The 23,409-nt window shown below is 37.4% G+C and overlaps 1 protein-coding gene across 1 annotated transcript; it reads right to left on the reverse strand.

Annotated features, from left to right (window-relative positions):
- Positions 1 to 1,209: 1,209 nt before the first annotated feature.
- CPSF3 (cleavage and polyadenylation specific factor 3) lies at positions 1,210 to 23,387 on the reverse strand. The gene is made up of 18 exons (XM_007441063.4): positions 23,188 to 23,387; positions 18,333 to 18,396; positions 15,615 to 15,712; positions 14,339 to 14,467; positions 13,996 to 14,173; positions 13,508 to 13,597; positions 12,301 to 12,451; positions 10,280 to 10,455; positions 9,420 to 9,578; positions 8,420 to 8,566; positions 7,533 to 7,685; positions 6,767 to 6,875; positions 6,133 to 6,231; positions 5,222 to 5,316; positions 4,790 to 4,877; positions 3,656 to 3,725; positions 2,216 to 2,312; positions 1,210 to 1,551 (listed from the first exon to the last, which is right to left on the reverse strand). The coding sequence occupies exons 1-18, from the start codon at positions 23,256 to 23,258 to the stop codon at positions 1,447 to 1,449; spliced, it is 2,079 nt and encodes a 692-aa protein (XP_007441125.1). The 5' UTR covers positions 23,259 to 23,387; the 3' UTR covers positions 1,210 to 1,446.
- Positions 23,388 to 23,409: the final 22 nt, after the last annotated feature.

The raw sequence follows: 23,409 nt of genomic DNA on the forward strand, positions 1-23,409 counted from the left end.
GATCTACAAATGGAGACACTTTGGGACTGTGGCTACTCTACCAAGAAGTGGGCGCCCAGTCAAAATGACCCCAAGAGCACAACGAAGATTCATCAATGAGGTAAAGAAACAACCCTGAGTGACAGCCAAAGATTTGAAGGCATCATTGGAACTAACATCTGTGTTCATGAGTCTACAGTACGTAAAACATTGAACAAACAGGGTGTCTATGGCAGAACAACATGAAGGAAGCCGCTGCTTACTACAAAGAACATTGCTGCACGCCTGAAGTTTGCAAAAGAGCACACTGACACTCCACAGCGGTATTGGCAAAATGTTTTGTGGACTGATGAAACAAAGATTGAACTATTTGGAAAGAACACGTAGCATTACAGCTGGCGTAAAAAGGGCACTGCATATCATCATGAAAACATCATCCCACCCGTAAAGTATGGCGGAGGAAACATCATGATTTGGGCCTGCTTTACTGCATCAGGGCCTGGCCAGCTTGCAGTCACCGAGGGGAAGATGAATTCCCAAGTATATCAAAAAATTCTTCAGGATGTGAGAATGTCTGTACGTCAGCTGAAACTCTGTAGAAGTTGGGTGATGCAACAGGACAATGACCCAAAACACTGGAGCAAGTCCACAACAGAATGGCTTCAGAAAAACAAAATCCGCCTTTTGGAGTGGCCAAGTCAGAGCCCAGACCCCAACCCAATAGAGACTTGAAGAGAGCCATACACATGAGACGTCCAAAGAATATGACAGAGCTAAAGCAGTTCTGCCAGGAAGAATGGGCTAAAATCCCTCCTGAATGATGTGCAGGTCTGATCCACAGCTACAGGAAGCACCTGGTTGAGGTTATTGCTGCCAAGGGGTGGGGGGGTCAACCAGTTATTGATTCCAAGGGTTCACTTACTTTTTCCACTAGCATTCTGAATGTTGAATGAGTGTGTTCAATAAAGACATGAAGGATCAGAATTGTTTTTGTGTTATTATTTTAGGCACATTATATTTGTCAATACTCTTGACTTAGATGACGGTCAGATCACATTTTATGACAAATTAATGCAGAACACCATGAAATTCCAAAAGGTTCACATACTTTTTCTTGCAACTGTAGGTAAACATGGGAAGTTCCAAACATCAAAGGAGCTCTCCTTAGAATACTTCTGATTCTTCTGGTAAGACAAGTCTAATGACAAAAATACGCTGAAACTTTTTTTTTAAAAAAAAAGACAACATTTTTTTAATCTTAGTTTATGTATTTTAACACAGTAGCCCATTTCTGTCTATGAGCCAGGAGAAATGGGCTCTTTCTATAATACATTTTTTAACTGTAGACACAGAATTATTTTGGTCTGCCCATCTGGGGGCAAAATTATTTTAATGAAGAACATTTTTAAAAAGTATAAACTCATCAGAGGACCCTTATGGCCCTCAGTATATACAATATCTATTAGTTTATTGTATAGGAGTGATAGCATCATAAAGTCGCTGTGCAGCCAGCTCCACCATTTCCCGAAGAGTTTCATCATCATCTTCACATCCTGGTTCATGATCGACAGTCTAAAAGGGAACAGAATAGAAGCAACCTGAAATGGCCTTCGTACATCAATTCCACAGGTCTGTTTACTACCCCCATGTCTATAACCATGCTTGGGAATGCAAGGCCCCCGGTACCATAGTAGCCCTGGACACATCCCTTGATCTCTGGCATTGGAAAAATGTTCTTTATGATGGGTGGCTGCACAAAAGTTGTAATACAGAAAGAGAAACTATATGTTGGGGATTTGAGTGTTGCAGATGCTGAACTGAATAACTGATATGCTGAATAACTAATGTGCTGCAGTCATTCAGCTCTTAGGAACTCAACATATTCTGGCACAGTCAGGATGCTGTAACATTCAGTAACAAAAATATTTCTATTAGACTGAAACACATTTCAAGTACTTGTGGTAAAGCATCAGTTATTATAATCCTTCAATGTATTAAACTTACCCATAATTTTTCCTAATTTTCTCCTAACTTTTAATTTTTAAAAATAATTTTTCCTAGATTTTTCCTAAAGTTTTAAAGCTGTAACTGGATAATTTTTGATACTTACAAATATCAATTTTACAACATTCTCTACCATTGTATCTGATTTCATAGTAACTTCTAGCAAGTTCTTACTTTCAAAATGACTACCAAATATTGAAATGCTCTAATTAAATTATTTAGCTGCATATACCCGTGTATCCAATGAGAGATTTGCTGTTTTTCCATCCACGGTGATGCTGAGTACATTATCCTTCTTTGCACTTACACAGTCTTCTCCAAATATGTCCCTACAAACAAAAGGCTAAATGTTAGAAATATATTCATTCACTGGCTGTTGTTTTACAATTAGAGCAGAGTCTATTTAAGAAAATTAACATTCTAGTCCTGTGAATACTTCCTTAAAAGAAAGTCCCATTCAGTTCAATGAAACACTGCTTCCAACAGAATTTTAGGGGGGGGGGAAATCAAATGGTTTTAGAATGATTTTTGTGGCCTAAGGTAGATTTAAAAGTATTTCAAAAAAGAATTCAGTTCCACCATCCAGTTGGTAGTTTGGCTATGAAGAATTTAGAATTTAAAGTGGAAGCCCCTCTTGCCACTATCTTATTTTATACTCCAAGCTAAAAATCAAGAATTTGTTATATAAATGAAACTAGTTGTAGAAGAATGTAGCACTGGCCTCGAGAAGGAGGTGGGAAAGGAAAAATGGATACTCATTAGGAGAGTAGGAAGCATGAGAGAGACTCAGAACAGCCTGCCTTGATCTTCCTATCCTTAAAAAAGGAGTCAGTGAAGGTTTTGAAGAGGCTTTCAAGATCCTGTTATTATACCCTACCCTTATTATATCCTACAACAGAATCCCTGCGGTGTCTGTTTCTTGACCTGGCCTCAGAGGGCTGACTGCTAGAAAGCAAGTTAAAAATGCAGACTTTAGGCAGTTTAACATGCAAGCCCAAATTTGCATTTTACATTATGTAACAAATGCAGCATAAGCAACTAACACTACATTGAGTAAGTCTATGCTAAGCTCCAGAAGAATGCTTTGCTTTGAGAGAGCTTTGGACAAGTGCGCCCTCCACGTTGCTTCTATTTCATCTGCTCTGGAGCCTCTTTTAGATACTGTTACGTTATGTCTAAGGGAGAGATCTGGGAAGAGCTCCGGCAGCCTTGCCCAAGGGGGTTTCCAGACAAGGGAGCACCAGAGTAGACTGTGAGGAGTCCCACAGGGTGCACCAGTGTGGCTAGCTGAGAGACTCCCAGGTAAACACCAAAGTTGGGAGATTCCAGTGCAGGCTAAGAGAATCCATAGTGTATATGGAGCCTTATCTAACAGCCTTAGACCAAAGGGATTTGAGCCCACGCAAACTACATTGTTTAAGGAAACTGGGCGGTTGTTTACTTTGGTGAAGTAAATCAGGTTGTCTCCCTGCCTTGAATAGTTTTATAAAGTATACTTATGTCCCATAGGCCTAACATTGAGTTACTCATTGGAACCAGTTCTAATGTTAGAGCAGAGCATGAAGTAATAGCACACTTGTTTATTTATTGAGGGTAATTCTGGGTGTTACTGTAAACCAGGGTGCACAGTCTATGCTTCTTTGCTTAATTTAAGTGCACAATCATAACTTACTGGAGCATAATTTCCATTTTTTTGTGATAATCTTCTATTTCTTCTCTTCTTGGAATTTTACGCATCATAGCTGAAAAACATAAATTGAGAGCGTTATAATGTAATTGCTAATTATGCATTTTTCCCAAGTGAAATGGTTGGTGTGCAAAGGCAGCCAGAGTAACTTCTACGCAAACTCCTGAAAGATGTGCACAGACCTCTTATACATAAGAAGAGAGTTGCTGGCATACATCCAAGTTCCTTGAAGTACAAATGATTTCCCTTACAAAATTCTGTAAGTTAAGTTGTGCTTGAGTCAGATAATTCTTCAAAAATTAGATCCTCAGTTATAGACGAGCATAATAATTAAATAAGCTGCAGAGATACAATAAACCCTTGATTTAATTGACTGGTAAGGAGGAAGAAATGACTTTTAAAGCCAAGTGCCAGTTAAAGATTGAATGGGATTTTTTGAGCCCAGGAACATTCTTGTACATGAGAAACCAATTTTACCGATATCAGTGAATATTATTTTGAGGGGCATTCACCAGGCAATGGAGTTTGGGGGATGAAACATTAGGGAACAGTCCATTATTGCCTGAAATCTCGAGCCAGCAGATTTTTGTCGATTAAATCCAAAGTGTGCCAAATCAAGGGTTTGTTGTATCTTGTGATATTCAGAAGCTAAGCAGAATCAGTTAATAGTTGAATGGGAGACTTCCAAGGAATACCAGAGGTGTAGCCTAGAGTGGGAGGCAAAAAATAAATCTGGGAAGAAAGCAAACTACTTTTGTAATTGCTGCCAGGAAAACTACATGGATGTGAAAGAAAGCACTGGGAACTGAGTTTAACATGAGGGAAACGTTTACTTTTACTAAAGAGATCTATTTCTAAAGAACATGAATTGGAGCTGAGCTAACCAGGTTAGCTAATGTTGGATAAACTGTAAACACCATCTCCTTCACTGATAGCTATACTTGGAATATTCTACTTTAGTCTCAATTACATTAATTTTAAATTGTGCATAGTAGACCATGTTACTGGAATCTGGGGTGAGAAGCACTGTCCTTTGGACTAGCAAATTGCCTTGCATCCCTTCACAACAACACATACATTTTTGTCTCTACTTTCCAATTATGTTAAAAAAGCGAATACCTTTGTGAACTTTGGGATTTGATTGAATTTCTAGTATCACTGTTGTTACAGTATCTGCATACATATCATTGGCAGGATTTGCTACCCACTGGGAAGAAAAAAAGCAAACAAAGATCATTTAAATCAAACCAGATGGCTCCATTTTCTGGCCTTCAGAAAAAGAGGAAAGATTTGTCCATTTGGTTTATTTTAATTATTTTTTTAGCACTATGGACTATCATTGTTACTCCAGTTAATTAGTTCTGGTATTCATTAATTGTGTATCTTTTATTGTATATTAAAAGTATTGTACTCCATTTATGGATCTTGTTTTTAGAAAAAGAGCCAGATAATCCAAGTCACTGCCATTCCGCTTTATATATGACAAAATAATTCAGTTCTCTGTTAAAGCAACTTTAAGATACTGTAAGAAAACTGCCAATCTGTCCTTACTTCAAGTACCACCATGCCTGGTTCTTGGACCACAGTAATATTTTTAAAAACCTTCAAGGCTGGCTTATCCTGGACTTCTATTTCTTTGATGTCACCTTAAAAAAATATAAGCACAACAGCAAAATTACAAGAAGATTTGTAATGTAACATATGCACACATACACACATTCCTTCTATTGTCCTTCTATCCTACATTCCTGGGAGCACTCTTGTGTGGGCAAATAATGACTAGAATCATCAAATCATGGCTTGTTTAACCATAGTTTAATGAATAAACACTGTTAGACTTGCACATGTTAAGTTGTAAATGATAGTATACAAACCATAATACTTGGATTCTAGCAAGACCAAAAACCAAAATCAGGCAAATCATGTTCTGGCTTAGTAGACGTGTACACACTGAATGTGTGAATCAGATACTTGTAGAAAAGAAAAACTTTGGACCATTTTTAATTTCATGTTCTATCTTCTTATTGTTTTGAAAGCAGATCCAGACAGTCATTCTTACCCTGACGGGACCATCAGTTTGCAAAACCAGCTTTGCTGCAATGGCTTTGGAATTACAATGTATGGCACAGAATTCTGTGACAAGATTTTCCAGCTGTGCTCTGGAGAGTAACAGCATTGGACAAATTGTCCTTTCAATATCTTGCTCACCCTTCCCGATCAACAAATCTCCAATGAGCTTCTGAAGTACCCCAATATCCGTGAATCTTTAATGATTGTGGAAAAGCAGCTTATTTTGCTCTGATCTTGTTATCCTATGGAATATTCATATTTTCTCTCCCTTTACATTCATTCATTCAAATGTTAACACCATATTGCATCTTATACAATTTGGCAATCAGAGGAAAAGCAGGGGGAAAAGCTTTTTTTTTTTTTAATGTGTCTGAAGTATCTGATCTACATACCTGTTAATTTCTGCAGATGGTAGTAAAGCAGACTGAAAGTCCCTGTGTACGGAACAGCTTGTGTCTGTGTCACAGTGCTCATGGCAAGATCAGTGTAATCTTGAATAATTTTAAAGGAAAAAGACAATACTTAGTACATTCCACAGCCTGGGCCCTACATTATTTCTCAGTTTGTCTAAAAGCATGATATGAATTTTGCTAACTCCTTTCCAGATTTATATTGTTTAGAAGAGTCCATCATATCACAAGCGGCTGCTTTCAGAAAGCACAGACATGGCAGATCTCAGGTGGGTTTCAAATAACGATTTGCAGAGCAGTCTTGAAGGGCACCCCTTGCCTGAAGTGAAGCATCCCTTCTTCAAGGCTTTGCACAGGCCTAATTTCTAAACCCTTGCAACTTTTTCCAAAGAACTGTTTTAGTCTTAATACGTATTACAGTAAAATATTTTAGTTTGAATTTTTCTTCATTTAACACTGATATTCTTACATTTTAATTTATGAATATGAATTCGTAGTCATCACTGAATATTCACAATCCAAGTTGAGGAATATGCATTTAGAATAAGGAACATTAATTTGGCTTATAAAAAAAATGAACTATTGGATATGGGTGGGGGGAATCTCTTTTACTTACTGGACAGGTCACAAGGAGAAAGAATATGGTAGTTAAAGTTTCTTTTAACTAGTATTCCTGAAACTCGCTGTCCCTGTTCTGGTTTCTTATCAGCTAGAGAACCCATAACCTAAGAAAAAGTAGAAAATTGAGACTGATAGGAGAGATTACAGGAAGGTGAATCAAATATATAACCTCCATTTAAACAACTGGATAGCATTCTAGCTGCATGTTTGTGTATTAGGTTCATATATAAACATCTGTAGGTAAATGCATAGAATGACTTTAACAGTGATACTAGTGAAGTATACAATATCCTTTAAGTACTTCCATTTCTCTGACTGATAAAAAGGATGTTTTGCTAAGAATCCCAGGTGACAATTCTATACTTTATCACAGATTTGTCCATGTTTTAGAAACAGTGTATCTCTCAAACTGCTCTGACTCAATATTAACAGGTGAAATATGCCCGTGTGGCATATTTAAAGATGCCAACTTTAAAAAAAAAAAAAATTCTACCAATTGTACCCTATAATAGCCAACAGAGCATTCTGAATACTCTGGATTTTACCACCCCCCACCCCCATCCCCATGCTTCTACCACTGGAGAAAAACACCATATTCACTCCACAGTAATTTATACAATTTATTAATCATATATCCAACAAGAGTAGTTCCATAGCAGTTCTTACACTGGACTAAATATATTTTAAATAAGAAAAATATGACCTTTGACAAAGAACCAGGAAAAGATTCTTATTAGGGGAAAGAAAACATTAGCGTTTACCTTGGCAAGCTTTTCTCCTCTGAAGTTCAGAGTCACAGCCTCAGTATTTCTAGGATTGTGGACCTCTATGTGAACTTCATCATTATCTTCATATTCACGTATTAAGGCAGCTTTCAGCCTGGCCATTTCATTCTGCTCACCGTGCACCAATATCTGCATGACAAATTCACACTAAGGACGTGCTTGTGAAACATAAGCATGCACAATTAGGAAGGTGATTCTTGAGATAAGAGGAAGAAAGAGAAAGCAGCTACTACATACAGAGTATGATCTTAACAGCTTTATATACAATTTTCCTTGTAGTGAATTACATCTTTCTGGTCCTCAAATACTATTGTTCCTTTCTTTCAGCCACCCTTCTCAGTTTTAATCTGTCATTTTATTCTCAGCTGCAATCCAAAGATCCCTGTATAAGAATGGAAATGCAAAGAGAGGGGGTGTCCCTCAGTTTTCCCTAAAAATAGTCCCAGAAAGCCCCTCTACAGTTTTTTTTGCCAGGGAAATAGGCTGTAGGAAGAGGGTGGTGGACAAGCCCTGAAGTGCACCTTGTCCTTGGGATATGAGCCTTCATTTTTAAAAATATTCTGATTCTTCATTATATCCTTTCTTCTGTATCACTCAAGTTTTCTTGCTACTTCTTCCTTGGAACTTATTTCCAAAGTATTGTCTAAATATGCATCATGAAATTTCTTGCAGAACCAGTTTTAAAACAATACTTTTGAGAAACAATTGAAGAGGAATGATAAATATGGTTATCAAATATGCCTGGCTGTACAGGAAAGGAGGGGATTAACATTAGCTTGGGCACTTAAAACAAAACTTCTTGAACTTATGTTGAAAACTGATGAATATTTACTCTATATCTTGAAAAGAAGTTAGACACTAACCACATGGGGGGGCTTGAGGGCCCGAATAAACTCGCTGGTTTGCTGGTAATCTGTGTGAGCAGAGAAAGAAATGTAATCCACAGACATCTTCAGTGGTAGCTTCTGTCCTGACATTGTTGTAATTTCTTCAGGCTCGGACATGATATGCTGCAACAGTAGAAAATGCACAATTAAAACAATGTTTTATTATTTCATTCACAACAGAAAAATGTAATATTGAATATGCCTTTCAGATGCTTAGCATAACAATTTGGGGCACTAGTCTGATCAAATGACCAAATTTAATTTAACATCTCGAGGATTCTGCCTTTCATTGCAAAATACCCAGGAGTGATGGAAATACACCCAAAGAACTTACCAAAATAACTGGAGAGGATCCAAACAACTGTTTACAGAATTACGGTGAATCACCGGACCCTATGCCGTGGGGCAAAGAGCTTTGATGTAAGGTTAATTTAAATATATGTAAAATACACGCGTACATGCACAGTAGTATCACTAGGCAATGACATAGGCTGCTGCTTGGTAACAAAGGTGAGACAAATCCTCAGGGTGAAGACACTACAAACGGTGCTTTAGTATGCATTGTTTATACCTCATTATGGAGTGTATGTGATAAGGATATGCAGGCCATTCAATTGTTCTTAAGATGTCTAGTCTCCTAGGACATGAGCCTTTCTCACAGATTAAGGAATGGCCCTCTAGAACCCCTTAATCATGCCTAGTTATTTGATTTACTATTGCACAGTTAAGTCTTACCATTTGTTACATGAATTGGAAAGCAAGAGTTAACACTTAACTAATTTTAAGTAAATAAATAAATAAATAAATAAATAATAAAGCTGCATCTACTGTATATCAGTATGAGTACAGCATATATATTGTGTATTACCATGCTACTAAATTTATTTGATTCAACCAAGTAAGGGCTGTCTTTTAAGTGGCAAGTAGAGCACTCAAGCAATAATGTCTTCCACATAGCAGAGAGAGAAGACCTCACCTTGGCAAGTGTTCCTTCCACACAGTAACCTGCTATGATGACTCCATTTCGTTTGTCAGTACACCAGCTCTCAAATAACTCTCTGGATAAGCCACTCTGCATCATACCAGGGGAAGCCATTACAACACTGGGGCCAATGTCATCAAAATGATCCATGCTCTAGGTGAGAAAGAAGAAAAACCTCATTTATAAGAATCAGATTCTATAGGGACCATTGGCTTCATATACTTGGGCTGGGATCTCGGCAACAAGACTGCATGCCGTAACTATGAGTCCCAGAAAGATGTCTTTCATTAAAATGCTCATGGCTAAGAACAATGGACCACCAAGAGTTACAGGAAGAGCTTCAGATATCTGTAACCTCAGGAGGGTGCTGCAATCCTGCATTCAGTAAACAGCAGTCAAACTTTTGGAAGTCAGAAGGACTGTCTCATAATCTAAATACATTAGTTACAGCTAATTAGCAATGTTTCTGATTGCTCAAGACCTCAAAATATAAATGCTGCTGGAGCGGGGAAAGAGACAGAGCAACTATGCAAGCATCCATTTCCCAATCTGTTTTTAGCAGAGAAGGATACCTTGCAAGCACTTGAGATCCTTATGAATAGATAATTAGGGCAGTTTTCCATAGCAGAAATGCTTGGTTACTGAGAGTTCTGCCAGTACTGTAATGGCCTATGAAGAGCAGCTCTTCAGAGAATTAATGTGTATCGTGCTTCCTGTCTTCTAGAACAGCAATGCCATTTTATTAGAAACAATAGAGGCATTTTTCTGAGTTGAAAAGCCCAACTGTAAACCAGAACTGGATTTATTTGTAGTAGATCTGCATGTTCTATAGCAGCACACTTATTCACACTGACCTTCAGGTTACTGATATGTTTGAATACAAATGGGTTGTTGATATTGATTTGCTTGCGGATTTTATCATTCATGGCATTGACGTAGGTCTGATACACTGCCATGCATTTCTTCGCCAGGGAAGAAGCATAGTATATAGGTATCTCATGTAGCTCAGGGTGATTTTGCCAGTATTCATCTAAACAGATATATAAAAAATGAAGTCAATATTCAACAATTATAAAATATTTGAATTCTGAAAAAATACCTGCAAAACCAGCATCATTTCACAATATAAGATTCAAACTATACAAATTATATGAGATTATGAGATCCTAAGCTTACTTTCTTAAAAGGTGATTAATCTTAGTTAGTCCATATCTGGCTAACGTTTCAAGTAGTGTTTTATTTAACTTAATTTGTTTCTAGAATGGCAATATTATGCAGAATCTCTTTTTGAGGACTAGAGGAGGGAACCTTGCCATTTTATGAATGGCAAATAAATATGATATTCTGCAAAGCAAAAAAAAAACCCACTGAAATCTGAATTCTCTGGATAGTTTATAGTGTAATACTACACATACACTCTTCTTTCTCTCTCTCTCAAAGTAACTCCATTAGATTTAATGGCATATACTTCAATCTTAAATCAAATTTCAATTATCAGAATAATAGATCTCCTTAAATTCAGAACATAACAAAAGAAAAAAAAACAATAAAAGCATAATTTCAGCAAAGGTAGATATTTGGAGAAAGCTCTTATCTCATTTTCTATGCAGACACACAGACAACAGAATTTTACAACTAAAAATTAAAAAAAACTAAACAAGAAACACTTGCTTTATCTGGTACAACTACTGCTGAAATACAGTATAAGTGACAAATCCTTGGGTTGCCAAATAACTTTTAAAAAGGCCATGTTACCTAATCACATATTTGAACACAGGATGATAACTTTATTTATTTTGCATATTTCTTCACCAATCTTCTGACACTAAGCTTACAGCAATGACATCCAATACACAGCATTACAATTACCCTAATTATTAAATAATAAATAATACAGGCAGTCCTCGCTTAACATCTAAAATTGGGATTGGCAACTGTATGACTAAGCGACATAGTTGTTAAATGAGATATCACATGACCATGACTTGGGATTTTACTGCCAGCTTCTCCATTGACTCTGCTTGTCAGAAGCTGGTAGTGCAGGTTGCAAATGGCAAACACATGACTGTGAGATGCTGCAACAGTCGTAAATGCTCATCAGTTGCAAAGCACCTGAATCTTGATCACATGACTATAGGGACACTGCAACGGTTCTAAGTGCAAGGACTGGTTGTAAAGTTACATTTTCAGCATCGTCATAACTTTGAAAAGTCACTAAACAGGGCAGTCATTAAGTGAAGATTACCTGTACAATCAGCATAAATCATCATAAAAACCATAAAAGTATAATGCCTTATAACATCAAAATAACTATATTTATTCCAAGCTCAGGTGCATCTCCCATTCTTGTCTGAGCTTTTCCGAAATGCACCCTGGAGGAGGCATGTTTTTAAAAGCTTCCTAAAGGCAGGCTGTGGTTCTTTTGTCTTGTGGGAAGGTATTCCACAGGAAGGGAGCTCCTCTGAATCTCCTCTTGTCATACCTCTTGACTCTTAGCCAGCACTATCCTCAGGTGCACCTTGGGCAGATAGATTCTATTTGGAGCAGGCAGTCTCTAAGACAGCAAGGTTCCAAGCCATGTTGGACTTTAAAGATCCTCACCTGCATTTTGAATTGACCCTGGAAATATACTGCCAACCAGTGCAGCTCCTTCAATATTGGTGTTACATTACAACACTGAGTTGTCCAATGTTAATATGCAAGTAAGGTGATCTTCAAGGGCAGTTCCATGTAGAGTGCACATATGATGACAAAGACTATTTGCCCTTCAAAAGTTAAGGGTTCCAATTTTCTCTCTTATTACATTCAGAGACATAGGCAACTTGTTAAGAAAACGTTTGTATATGTTAAGTAGAAGTATTCAATAAATATGTACCCAAAATCAGGAGTAATTCTTGAGCTCTTCCCAAAGCAAACACAGGAATGAGGCCTCTTCCTCCCCTGTTTACTATATCATGTACAGTGTTACAGAATCTGGCTTCTCGCTCTTCCCGTTTCTCATGGATATGAGTACCATATGTTGATTCCTGGATAAATAATGGCACAATTACAACAATAAATACATGCATAACAATGATCTTCAGTTCTTATGAGTTCATTGTGAAAAAAAACACTAACCAGGTTGGTCATGATATTATAATAAAATTCATGTTCACAAGTGTTAACAATTGACAAATTGCTCTAGCAGTGCTAGGCAAATAATGGATTGTCTTTAGAGCAAGCAGCTCCTTTGAATGATCAATGTTACTGAATCAAAAACAGCTAAGTCCTGCCATCTGATGTGGCTTCATCTTTAGCTAACCAAGATGATGGGCACAAGGCACCAAAGAGGGAGCAAGGCCCCGAGGCTGTCCAGACCACATTGTTCTTTTCTAAGATATCACTAGCTGCAATTAACTTTCAGAAAGAATTCCTTCACCCCCCCAAAAAGCTTCTCCAAATATAAATATAAATATATATAGAATCTAGTGGGAGACTGGGGCTTTGATAAAGCAGAGCAGCTCTGTGGTAATACTTTAAAATAAGGGTATGTAACTTTTTGTGATATTAAACAAGGGTCACATTCAGCCCTCCCTGATGAGTCCCCCCACCACTTGAATGTATGTAGAAGTTATCATTTTTGTACTGTGGCTATAATATTCTGACATAGATTTAGAGTAACTGAAGCCTTTCAAGAAAAATGCTGAACACTAGACTATCTCGATATATCTCATTATATATTTCAAGCTAGCAAAAATTACTCTGATAATGCTTTGAAAATTGCTCCACATGAGGAAAACAAGTGCTCACCCCCACTTCACATCTTAATTCCATTTCTCTGCTGGCCAGAAGATTTCAACAATCTCTTTATTCTAATTTGCATGTTAATGTGTTGTATGCTTAATGAAAATGGCATCTACTGCTGTAATACTATTTTCTATTTGATAGTTTTATGCCTGAAACATTTTGGTTTATTTCTTTAATATTGTAAAGTTGGTGTATTTGGCTTGGTTGTGGGGAGGACAATTATCCAGGAAAACAGACTGTAAGTCTATTAAATGAATAGATATACATACCAAGTTATATTAAAAGAAGAAACTTACAATGATAAGAATATCAGGCTTAATATTGGGAATCTCAGCCGCCATCAAATGCCTGTCTTCTTGTCTTGAGAAGTCACCTGTGTATAGAAGCTTTGAGAGGGAAATGACATTCTAATTAGACAGAATATAGCAAGTAACAAAAACATCAACAGTCTGATCCATGACTTTTAGTGTATCCTCAATATCCCCAAAAGTATACTGTTAATACTGTGGATTAACAGTAAGTGCTTGACAAGAAACTGACTTGACACAGCAAGATCTAATTTCAAGCATAGCACTCTGGTACTATTTAGATTTCTTTCCTTTCTGTACTAAAGGGGACAGCTTATATCATGGGCCTTTCATCTTCCAAGTTGCTGGTATAACACAAAGATGACTGAGAATACCCCCACTCCTCAAAATCTAGTTTCTCTGAAATGGCAAACTAATAGAAACAGATGTCCAGAGATAAGAATCCTGTTGAATTTCTCTATATTCTAAGGAAATACCTTCACTCCAGCTATTTCAATCATAAACATGGCTGCTCCCAGAACATGTCCTGCGTGATAACACCAGAATTTGATGCCAGCCACCTCTTTTACTTCATGAAAGTTTATAGTTTCAATTTTCTCCATGCTTTCTTCCAGGTCTGTCTCTGTGTACAGCATGTCATCTGCAGAGATATTGCTATAAAAAACAGTAAGGCAGATCATCATCTTATTCAACGGTTTTTCGGATTTATTTTTAAAACAGCGTAGGGTTTGAAAATACTCAACATAATCAAAAGTTAAGATCCAAATCCATATTATTTTTACAGTAGTTTTTTCTTATAATTTAAAAAGATTAACTTACCTAACTTTGACATAATCTGAGAGCAGCCACCTATAAATTGCTTTTGTAGCATGAGTCATAAAAGTTCTTCCTTTAAAGCTTGTTTTTTGCAGAAACCATGGTAATGCCCCACAGTGATCCAAATGGAAACTGAAATAATCAAATGAAAACGTTTTTTGGGCAGGAATTGAAGTACATGTTATCACAACAAATAGCTAGATAGCTTTTAAAACTTGATCTTTACATTACTAAAGTACTTAAACAAAATGAGAACACATCTGCTATACATCTTCAGCATTAAAAATACATTCTGGCAAATATAATAAACATTTTACACCCCACTTCTGCAACATTTACAGGACTGGGACTGGCAGAGGAAGGGTACAATCCATTACATTTCTAAGTTCAGAACAAAGCTTCAAGCCTATGGATGGGGAAAACATTCAATATATATACCACGCCATATGCAGAGCAGTAGTTCTAGGGCTCCATTTCTGGCTGATTCTGGTCTGTTTCTAGACTGAAACATGAATGGTCTAGGCAGAAGTGTTTTGGGGGGAAGGGAGAGTAGGAAAAAGCCAGCTACATGCACCAGTGGTCTAGGGGATATAGTGAAAAGAAGGTACTGGGAAGACTGGGAGAGCTGGTGGGCTGGTTGAATAGTTGCCACCAAAGTCCTTGGTTTCAATGCACCATATTCAACTGCTCTGCCTCACCTCGCCCCCCTTCAAGTCTTTTCTTTCCCTACTCTCCTTTAGCTGTATCTACAGCCAAACTCTTTGACTTCAAGTGCACTATAAGAATTAGGAAAAGGAAGGCTCTAGGAAGATCAGGGGAGTAGATAGGTTGGTTAAATATGCCATGTTTAAAGCCAAGGACAATGGTGACAGCAGGGGATGGAGCAACTTAAGGGAGGTAGGGAAAACAAGGTGCTTGGACAATCAGTAGGCAGGTCAGAGCACAAGCCATGCAGAGCAAGAGGGGAGAGGGGAGAGAGAGAGAGGCAGCCTTTCCCTATTCCCCCTTCTCCCACTCTGGATTTGGTTTTGGCCCAAACCCAGAACAACCAAAATGTTCCAGGTTTTGGTCCTGCCAAACTGCAGCCCTCGCATAAGAGTTTGGCAGAACTTCAAAAACACAACATGTTTGTTTGGGCTTTGAAAAAGAACACATTCTCTGTTTCATGCCTACCCATACCAGCAGCCCTGGTTTCTGTGCTGGGTCCAGAAACAGTTTCTTGAGGCCTACAGCTGCCAGGGTAATGCTTAAAATACAAGGCAAGTCATACAGCACTTACTGACTTATCAAGAGGAGATCAGTCTCAGCTGGATCTATAAGATCAATGTAAGGAAGGGCATCCATTCCTTCTAAGCCAGGGTGGATTCCACAGTCAAGCTGAAAATGCATATTCAAATCAAGAAGCATATTACCAATCACTAGATATACATATAAGCTTATACCATGTACATACTATGCTATCAAAGTCAAACTAATGAAGCTTATACTGTATGCTTAATGTTTTGTAACATTACTGTGAACTTAGGATTTGCATGTGATTTTCACATAGTAGTAATAAACAGTTGTGGGTGCTTGGGGCAGTACTCTACAGAAAGGAGATGTCAGAATGTTATTCATTGTGTTTGGAGTGGGGATCCATGGCAGCAATGCAGCTGATACAATATCTGAAAAGCAATAACTCCCAACATTCATAGTACTGGAGTAGAAATTTTCCATGAAATTAACAGCAATGAAGATGAGATGAGTTTTAATACGATTGCGTGAAAGTGGCATGCACGTAATATTGAAATAAACTCTTAAGTTATACAGTGAAAAGCTTTAAGCTGAAATTTCATTAAAATGGAACATTATTCAAACATTCTCATCTTTCTATAAAAGACCCTGGAAGAAACATACAATATAAAATTTACAAGATAAATCTGTTCAGAAATGTTAGCATAAAAAACCCATAAAAGAAATAACAAACAAAAAATAGAATAGCCAGCATAAGTAAATACCCCAAACATTATTTATTTCCTTACTGAACAGCCACCAAGAATGTGATCATGCAAGTTTTTTTTTCCCCAGGACAATCTCCTCATGCTCCAACCCACCAAATGTCAAAGATGGTGTATGTCTGTGTGGAGGCTGTCCTGACCAGGTTGGGATTCATGGGAAATTTTAAGGACTTTCTTTTCTTTTTTTATAACTTTTATTGAAGAAATTTTTAATGAAGTAAAAACCATAAAAGAAAATAAAAATAATAAAGAAAAACAGCAAATAGTGAAAAAAGAAAATAGAAGAAAAGAAAAAGAAAGAAAAATAAAAGCAAGATTATAAAGAAGCGGCTTCTGGTCTTCTTGACAGCAGTTATAAATACATTTATATTTTGCTTTCTCTCTCTCTAAAGTTACATCATAATTTCCTTCTTTCCATAAGCTACCCTTTCTAATCTTCAAACCCATAAATCACAAGTTCATTTTTCTCTTTTTTCAACAAAAAGTTCATAAGGGATTTCCAACCACTGATAAATATAGCTGTTGATCTTTCTCTAACCAAACAAGTTAATTTTGCCATCGTTGCTAGTTCTGTCATCTTTACCAACCATTCCTCCATTGTAGGTATTTCAGAATCTTTCCATTTTTGCACATATAATAGTCTCACGGCAGTAATCATATATAAAAATAATCTTCCATGGCTCTTTTCTAATTGGCTGTCCATTAACCCCAGCAAGAAAAGTTCTGGTTTCAATTGAATGTTGATAGATATTTTAATGACTTTCTGTCAAGGGTTTATCTAACAAAATGTACCTTGCTAATTCTAGACTTCTCCATGCAAAATGCATAAATTTGGGAGGCAAAAATGTAATGAATTTAAGCTATATATATATATAAATAAATAAAAATCTATATAATCATATAGCCATAGAACAGCCATGTTTATCCTATTCATGAACTTTACTAGGAAACTCACGTTGCTGGTATGTAAGAATGTTGGAATGTATGCCAGACCTGGTACGAATGAGTTCTCAACACTGATAGGGCTGGAATGCTGGTGGGTGTAAGGAATAAACTGACACATCATGAATTTCTGAGATAACGGGACAAGAGGTACCATTCTACAAGTTGCCTTACCTAACTAAAAAGACACGAAACGTTCCTAGCATGTAACGTACCTGGATGATGACTTGGATGAATTCTAAGTAAACAAGTTGGGTATAAAAGAAAGGATGGAAACCATGCCCATTTGGAAGTGAGAGACGACTCTTGTTGGAGCAGGGGACGCCCTGAGTCTGATTCCCAGCCCACTCTAGCACAGCCTGATCAACTGTGTTGAGAGTGTATGTAAATATTTTGTGTGAATGAGTAGCCTTGTTGGGCAGGAATATTTACAGCAACTTGGGTAGCCTAGTAGGGCAGAATTGTTTATTGATATACTGTTGTTAGCCTAGGTGGGCACTTACATTTATTGATAGCCTTAATGGGCATATATTTTATTGTAATAAATACTACAGGAAACTAGAGAAATTGTATGTATTAATCAACTTTGGTTAAACACTGATTAAACACTTGCTTTGCTTTCTGTCCAAATAACACAAGAATAAAAGAACTAATTTTTAACCTCTATTTGGAGTGGATTCAATCAATCATTTCATAACAAAAATCATACACATAAGTGATTAACACTGACTAAATATTCTCAGTACATTTTATATTGTGAGTATAAAGGCATTACAGCCAAATATGGTGCATGAAAATGTATATGAAAAACCTTAGGTAGGTGCTCCATCGAAATCTAGCCACAACTGAATAAGCTGCTACTTTTCATACAGGACATATCAGTATGTTTTACTACAAAATATAATCATATGCACTAAAAAACTTTATTCTTAAAAGCTATTTTAACATAAAATTGTTATTAATATTGTCCAGGGGTAATGGACTAAGAATAGACACACATTTGAATAACAAACAAATTAAAACTAAGGATTTTACAAATAATGTAACAGAATAATTACCATTATCTTCCTTCCTTTAAATTCCAGAATAATACATGATCTTCCTACTTCCTGTCCAGCACCTCTGTAAAAGAAGTAGGAAGAAGTTAAAGAAAAAGTCATTAATGTACTGAAAATTAATCAAATAAACAAAAAGTAATATAACTATTCAAGCAAGGTGAGAGCTTTACTTTAACTCAATGATCTCATTTGGACAGAATGGTGTAATTTATTTAAAGAACCCTTGGCCCTGTGAATCATTAGGCCTAAACACTAATCTCATTTAAATTAACTCAAGTTTATTTAAATGACCTAAACTACATCATGAAGTTGCTTTTTCATTCAACTACAGTTAGAATTAACCGAAGTTTATCTAATTATGGCTAGACAGTACCAAAACGTGGAACAGAGGTAACCCAAGTTTTCTGTACATAGTCAATAGTCAGGCTTTGGGAGATCAATACTGAGTTACTGATCAGTTTTTTTGCAGATGTTCTGCCACACATCCCAGCAATTGTACCACTTCTGAACCTTCTTAACCCTCACTGGGATGCAGAACAAAATGTCTGCAAAAAAATCAAACAAATCCTGATCGATACTTGAAGCCCAGAGAACTTAATTACTAAGTATATATAACAAAAATGTAACTTGCTAATTCTAGACTTCTCCACCCAAAATGCATAAATTTGGGGGCAAGGAATCAGAGTATACACTTAAGTGATTAACACTGACTAATAACTGATATTCTCAGTAAATTTTATATTGTGAGTATAAAAGCATTATTAGTTCAAAACCTCCTTCTTGCATAGGTTACGAGATCTAAGTTCCAAAGATCCAGACACTACTAGATGGCAGCAAAGAGAGATCTGTGTCTTACTCTGCAGTCATCTAGTGGTCATCCAGGTTTTTGCAGCACAATTCAATACCTGCATCAATTTTCAAAGAAAAAAAATAGGCACAAATACATTTTGAATGTTCACCTCACTAGGTAACTCAGTGTGCATTGAGAAATAAAGTGCTTATTTCAGAAGATATGCATGTGCTTCTGTGAGCATTTCAATTATTGTAAGACAGACTATCATTGTTATGCAGAGTGCAGCTATGACCACAGTTCATGCCAAAAATGCACACCAGCATTAGAGAGATTGAAAGAATGTAATGTCCTTATCTTGTTCTCCAAAGAAATCCAGCCAGAGAGTATAAAATATCTGGTTGTTTATTGAGAAAAATGCAAAACTACATAAAATATAAGTTTCATGCAAAAACATAGAAAAAATCACTTCTTCTCATGTATGTGGCATCCAAGACTTATCCACTACACAAGTTTAACAAAGTCTCTAGCCAAAAACTCTCAGAGAAGAGGTACATTACTTAGTTATTAGTTACTACTACATAACCTATAAAACTGACTACATGATGGCTAAAATTCTACTGAGCAGCTGGGCATGTAATCCTCCCATTTTATTGCCACCCCTTGAGTAACTAGCATACAGACACCAATAGGTGGCAGTAAATAGCAGTATACGTGCAAACTAATAACAACAATTTGCAGCTGAGCCTAACTTGTTAGCCATAACAATGTTTGAAGATAGCGAGATGCATTTCTTCCCATGAGAAACTCCTAACAATAATTTCATTTGGAAAACATTATATAGGGAATTTAAATAATCTCAACAATAATCCCTTCCACAGCCAGGAAGTGCAAAGGTATATAGTCTGAGGTATATAATCTGCTTTTCTGACTCTTTAGAGATCTAGAGACATTGCAAAGATATGACATAATACAGAGTTGCAAGTAAGTCTAGACCAGGAGCCAAACCAGTTCATAAAGAATTAATCATATACCCAGACAAACCCAAAAGCAAAACTCCACTTTCTTCTAGTTTACTATACAGGTAGTCCTCGCTTACCAACCACTTGTTCAGTGACCATTCAAAGTTATGATGGCACTGAATAATGACATTACGACCAGTCCTCAAATTTGCAGCTGTTGCAGCGTCCCTGCAGTCAAGTGATCGCGATTTAGGCGCTTGACAACCGGTACACATTTATGACAGTTGCAGAGTCCTGCAGATACATGATTGCCATTTGTGACCTTCACAGCTGGCTTCCAACAAGCAAAGTCAATGTGGAAGCCGGCAGGAAGTCACAAGTGATGTCGTGCTTAATGACCGCAGGTGATTCGGTTAATGACTGCAGCCAGAACTGATGTTGATGCGGTCATGTGACATTTCACTTTATGACTGTGCAGCTTAGCAACAAAGTTCCCAGTCCCAATTGCGGTTGGTAAGTGAGGACTACCTGTAGTTACCTTGCCATGTTTTCTGAAGAAGATTCTCTTCATCTTAAGCAATTACACAACTAGCAAGCAATTATTATAAGCCCAACAGAAAATGAAGTGTTAAACTAAGCATTATGTTTTGCTATCAAAGAATTAAATAAAACTGTAAATATTAAATCAAAGATTAAAGTGAATCAGACTAATTCAGATTTATGTCAATTAATACAGATGAATAAAAATTCTTATGACAAAAAAGAAATTTGTAGGTCATGGTTAGGACTTCTTACTGGAAAACAATGAACAAGGAGTGGGTTCAGGATAAATAATGATGATGGGTTAAGAGATTTCTATGAGATGCTGTAGTCTAAAGCTATGGGTAGGTAAAGATGGTATTTTAATCCTACCATGGGCAATAATGTGCTATCCATTTATTTCAGCCAACTACAGTAGAAATTACTGTATCTTTTTTATAAGATACACCAACTCGTAGGTGGATACACAACATGGGCTGGAAATTATATAAATACTTTTAGGGAGAAATTAAAAAGTCTTGCAGGACTGAGTTTATAATGGACTCCATGAAATAACTTCCATACCAATTTCTGCAGAATTCCTTAAACATAGTTGCTTCTTTTCAGACTTTTTCCCATTCCTATTATAGTGTTTGGGTATGTTCCTTGTTTTCCAGCTGCCACTGGATTTACTGGTGATGGCTGTAGCAAGGAATCTATCTGCACAGCAGCTGCCAGGATTCCAACTGACACTATTCCTGAGCCAGTTAGGCTTAGTGATGGTCATCCCCTCATTAATTACTACTTGTCTCAACAAGTGTAATGCTCTTAACGTGGGGCTATTCTTGATAAGTGTTCAGATATTGCAACTGGTGCAAAATGCAGAAGCCAAGCTGTTAACCAATACAAGGAAAAGGGATCATATGATGCCTGTATTGCAAAGTCTCTACTGGCACTGGCTATCAACTGCTTACTAGACACTATTTAAATCTCCACACCCTGATCTGGTTAGAACAGGGTATCTCAGCCATGGCAACTTTAAGATGTGTGGACTTCAACACCCAGAACTCCCCAGCCAACGTGGCTTGCTGGGGAACTCTGGGAGTTGAAGTCCACACATCTTAAAGTTGCTAAGGTTGAGAAAACCTGGCTTAGAGATTTATCTGAGGGACTACTTCATCCTCTAGGAACCTCCCTGGTTATTTACAGCATCAGGAAAAGTACTTTTGAAAATATCTCTATCCCCAGAGCTGGTACAAACAAGGAGGTATTCTCCTATGCGGCTCCTAGGTTGTAGAACATACTCTACAAGGAGGTGTATTTGGCCCACATTCTCCCAGTAATTAAGAAAGTGGCAACAATATGTATCATTTGCCAAGCTTTTAACTGTTTATTATTTAATGTAATTGATTTAAAGTTTTGAATTTGATTTGACTGTATTGATTGTATTACTGCTTTTTTTTGTTATTGTTTAAGCTGTTTTGAATGTTTATAGAAATAGAAAGGCAGGTCATCAATGAAATAATAAAGTCAACAAGTTTCCTAATGAAATCATACCAATTCCACCCCTTCCTCAGGAAAATTACCAACTGAATGCAGCAATCTATTAATTTTTTGGATTTGGATTTTTTTTTAATCCTGCCTTTATTATTTTTATAAATAACTTAAGGCGGCAAACATACCTCATACTCCTTCCTCCTCCTATTTTCTCCACAACAACAAACCTGTGAGGGACTGGCCCAAAGTCACCCAGCTGGCTTTCATATTTAAGGCAGGTCTAGAACTCACAGTCTCTTGGTTTCTAGCCTGGAGCCTTAACCACTAGATCAAATTGGCTCTCCAATTAATATTAATAAACTAATATTAATAAATTAACAATAATATAATTAATAGCCCGGGATTGTCCACGAACTCATATTCAGGCAAGATAAAAACATTATACTTTAGCATTTTTGATTGAGAGGCTAATCAAAGCTGGAATTGCCTTTATAATATTGTATTTATAAATACAGGCCAAATGCAGAATCAAAGAGCAGGCTCTGTTTAAAAAGTAAAAAAACGTTCAAGGTGAGTTCAACTCTATGCAGGTTTCTTGACAACAGTATGGAGAGGATACTATAGCCTACGGATTTTTTTTTTCCCAACTTCCCAGTATAGCCTACAGCTAGGGGATTTCTTGACTGTCTCCCATCCACGTATTAACCACATCCCTGCTTAGCTCTCTGAGATCAGCCAAGATGGGCTAGGCGCCACCACTAGCCGAACACTACGCAGCATATCTAGAGATCGTGTATTTTCGCTAAAGTGACTGAAAAATCCCCATAATCATCCCGACTGTATCATAACAATATCACCACAATAATATCAGGATTCGACAACACAGGAAGTGCGAATGCACTGATGTTTAAAACATGGAAGGGGCACACTGAAGCAGACTCAGTGTTCCCTTCCCCGGGCCTCCAGGTGTTGGTGTTGGGGTGGGGGATTCTGGGAGCTGTAATCCCCGAGACTATGGGATCTCTACTGCAAGACTCCAACCCGAAGCGGGAGCCGCGCGGAAGACCAAAGCTTCGCCGTGACTCACAAGGGCCGAATCAGCAACTGGTCGCTCTCCTCAGCCGGGACGAAAGCTTCGGTTCTTCTCCTCGCCGACATCCTTGGCAGGATAAAGACACACGCACTAGGGGCTTACAGCCTTCACAGGCAGTCATACATCCACGTACCCCCCATCTCTCTCACGCTTCCCTAACGCAACCGGAAATGCGACATCTCCCTCACGTCATCTCTGAGGGCGCATGCGCACTAT

Source organism: Python bivittatus, unplaced genomic scaffold, assembly GCF_059951505.1.
Source record: "Python bivittatus isolate LINGU-HERP-01145 unplaced genomic scaffold, Pbiv_v1 ctg000020_np1212, whole genome shotgun sequence".
NCBI lineage: Eukaryota > Metazoa > Chordata > Lepidosauria > Squamata > Pythonidae > Python > Python bivittatus.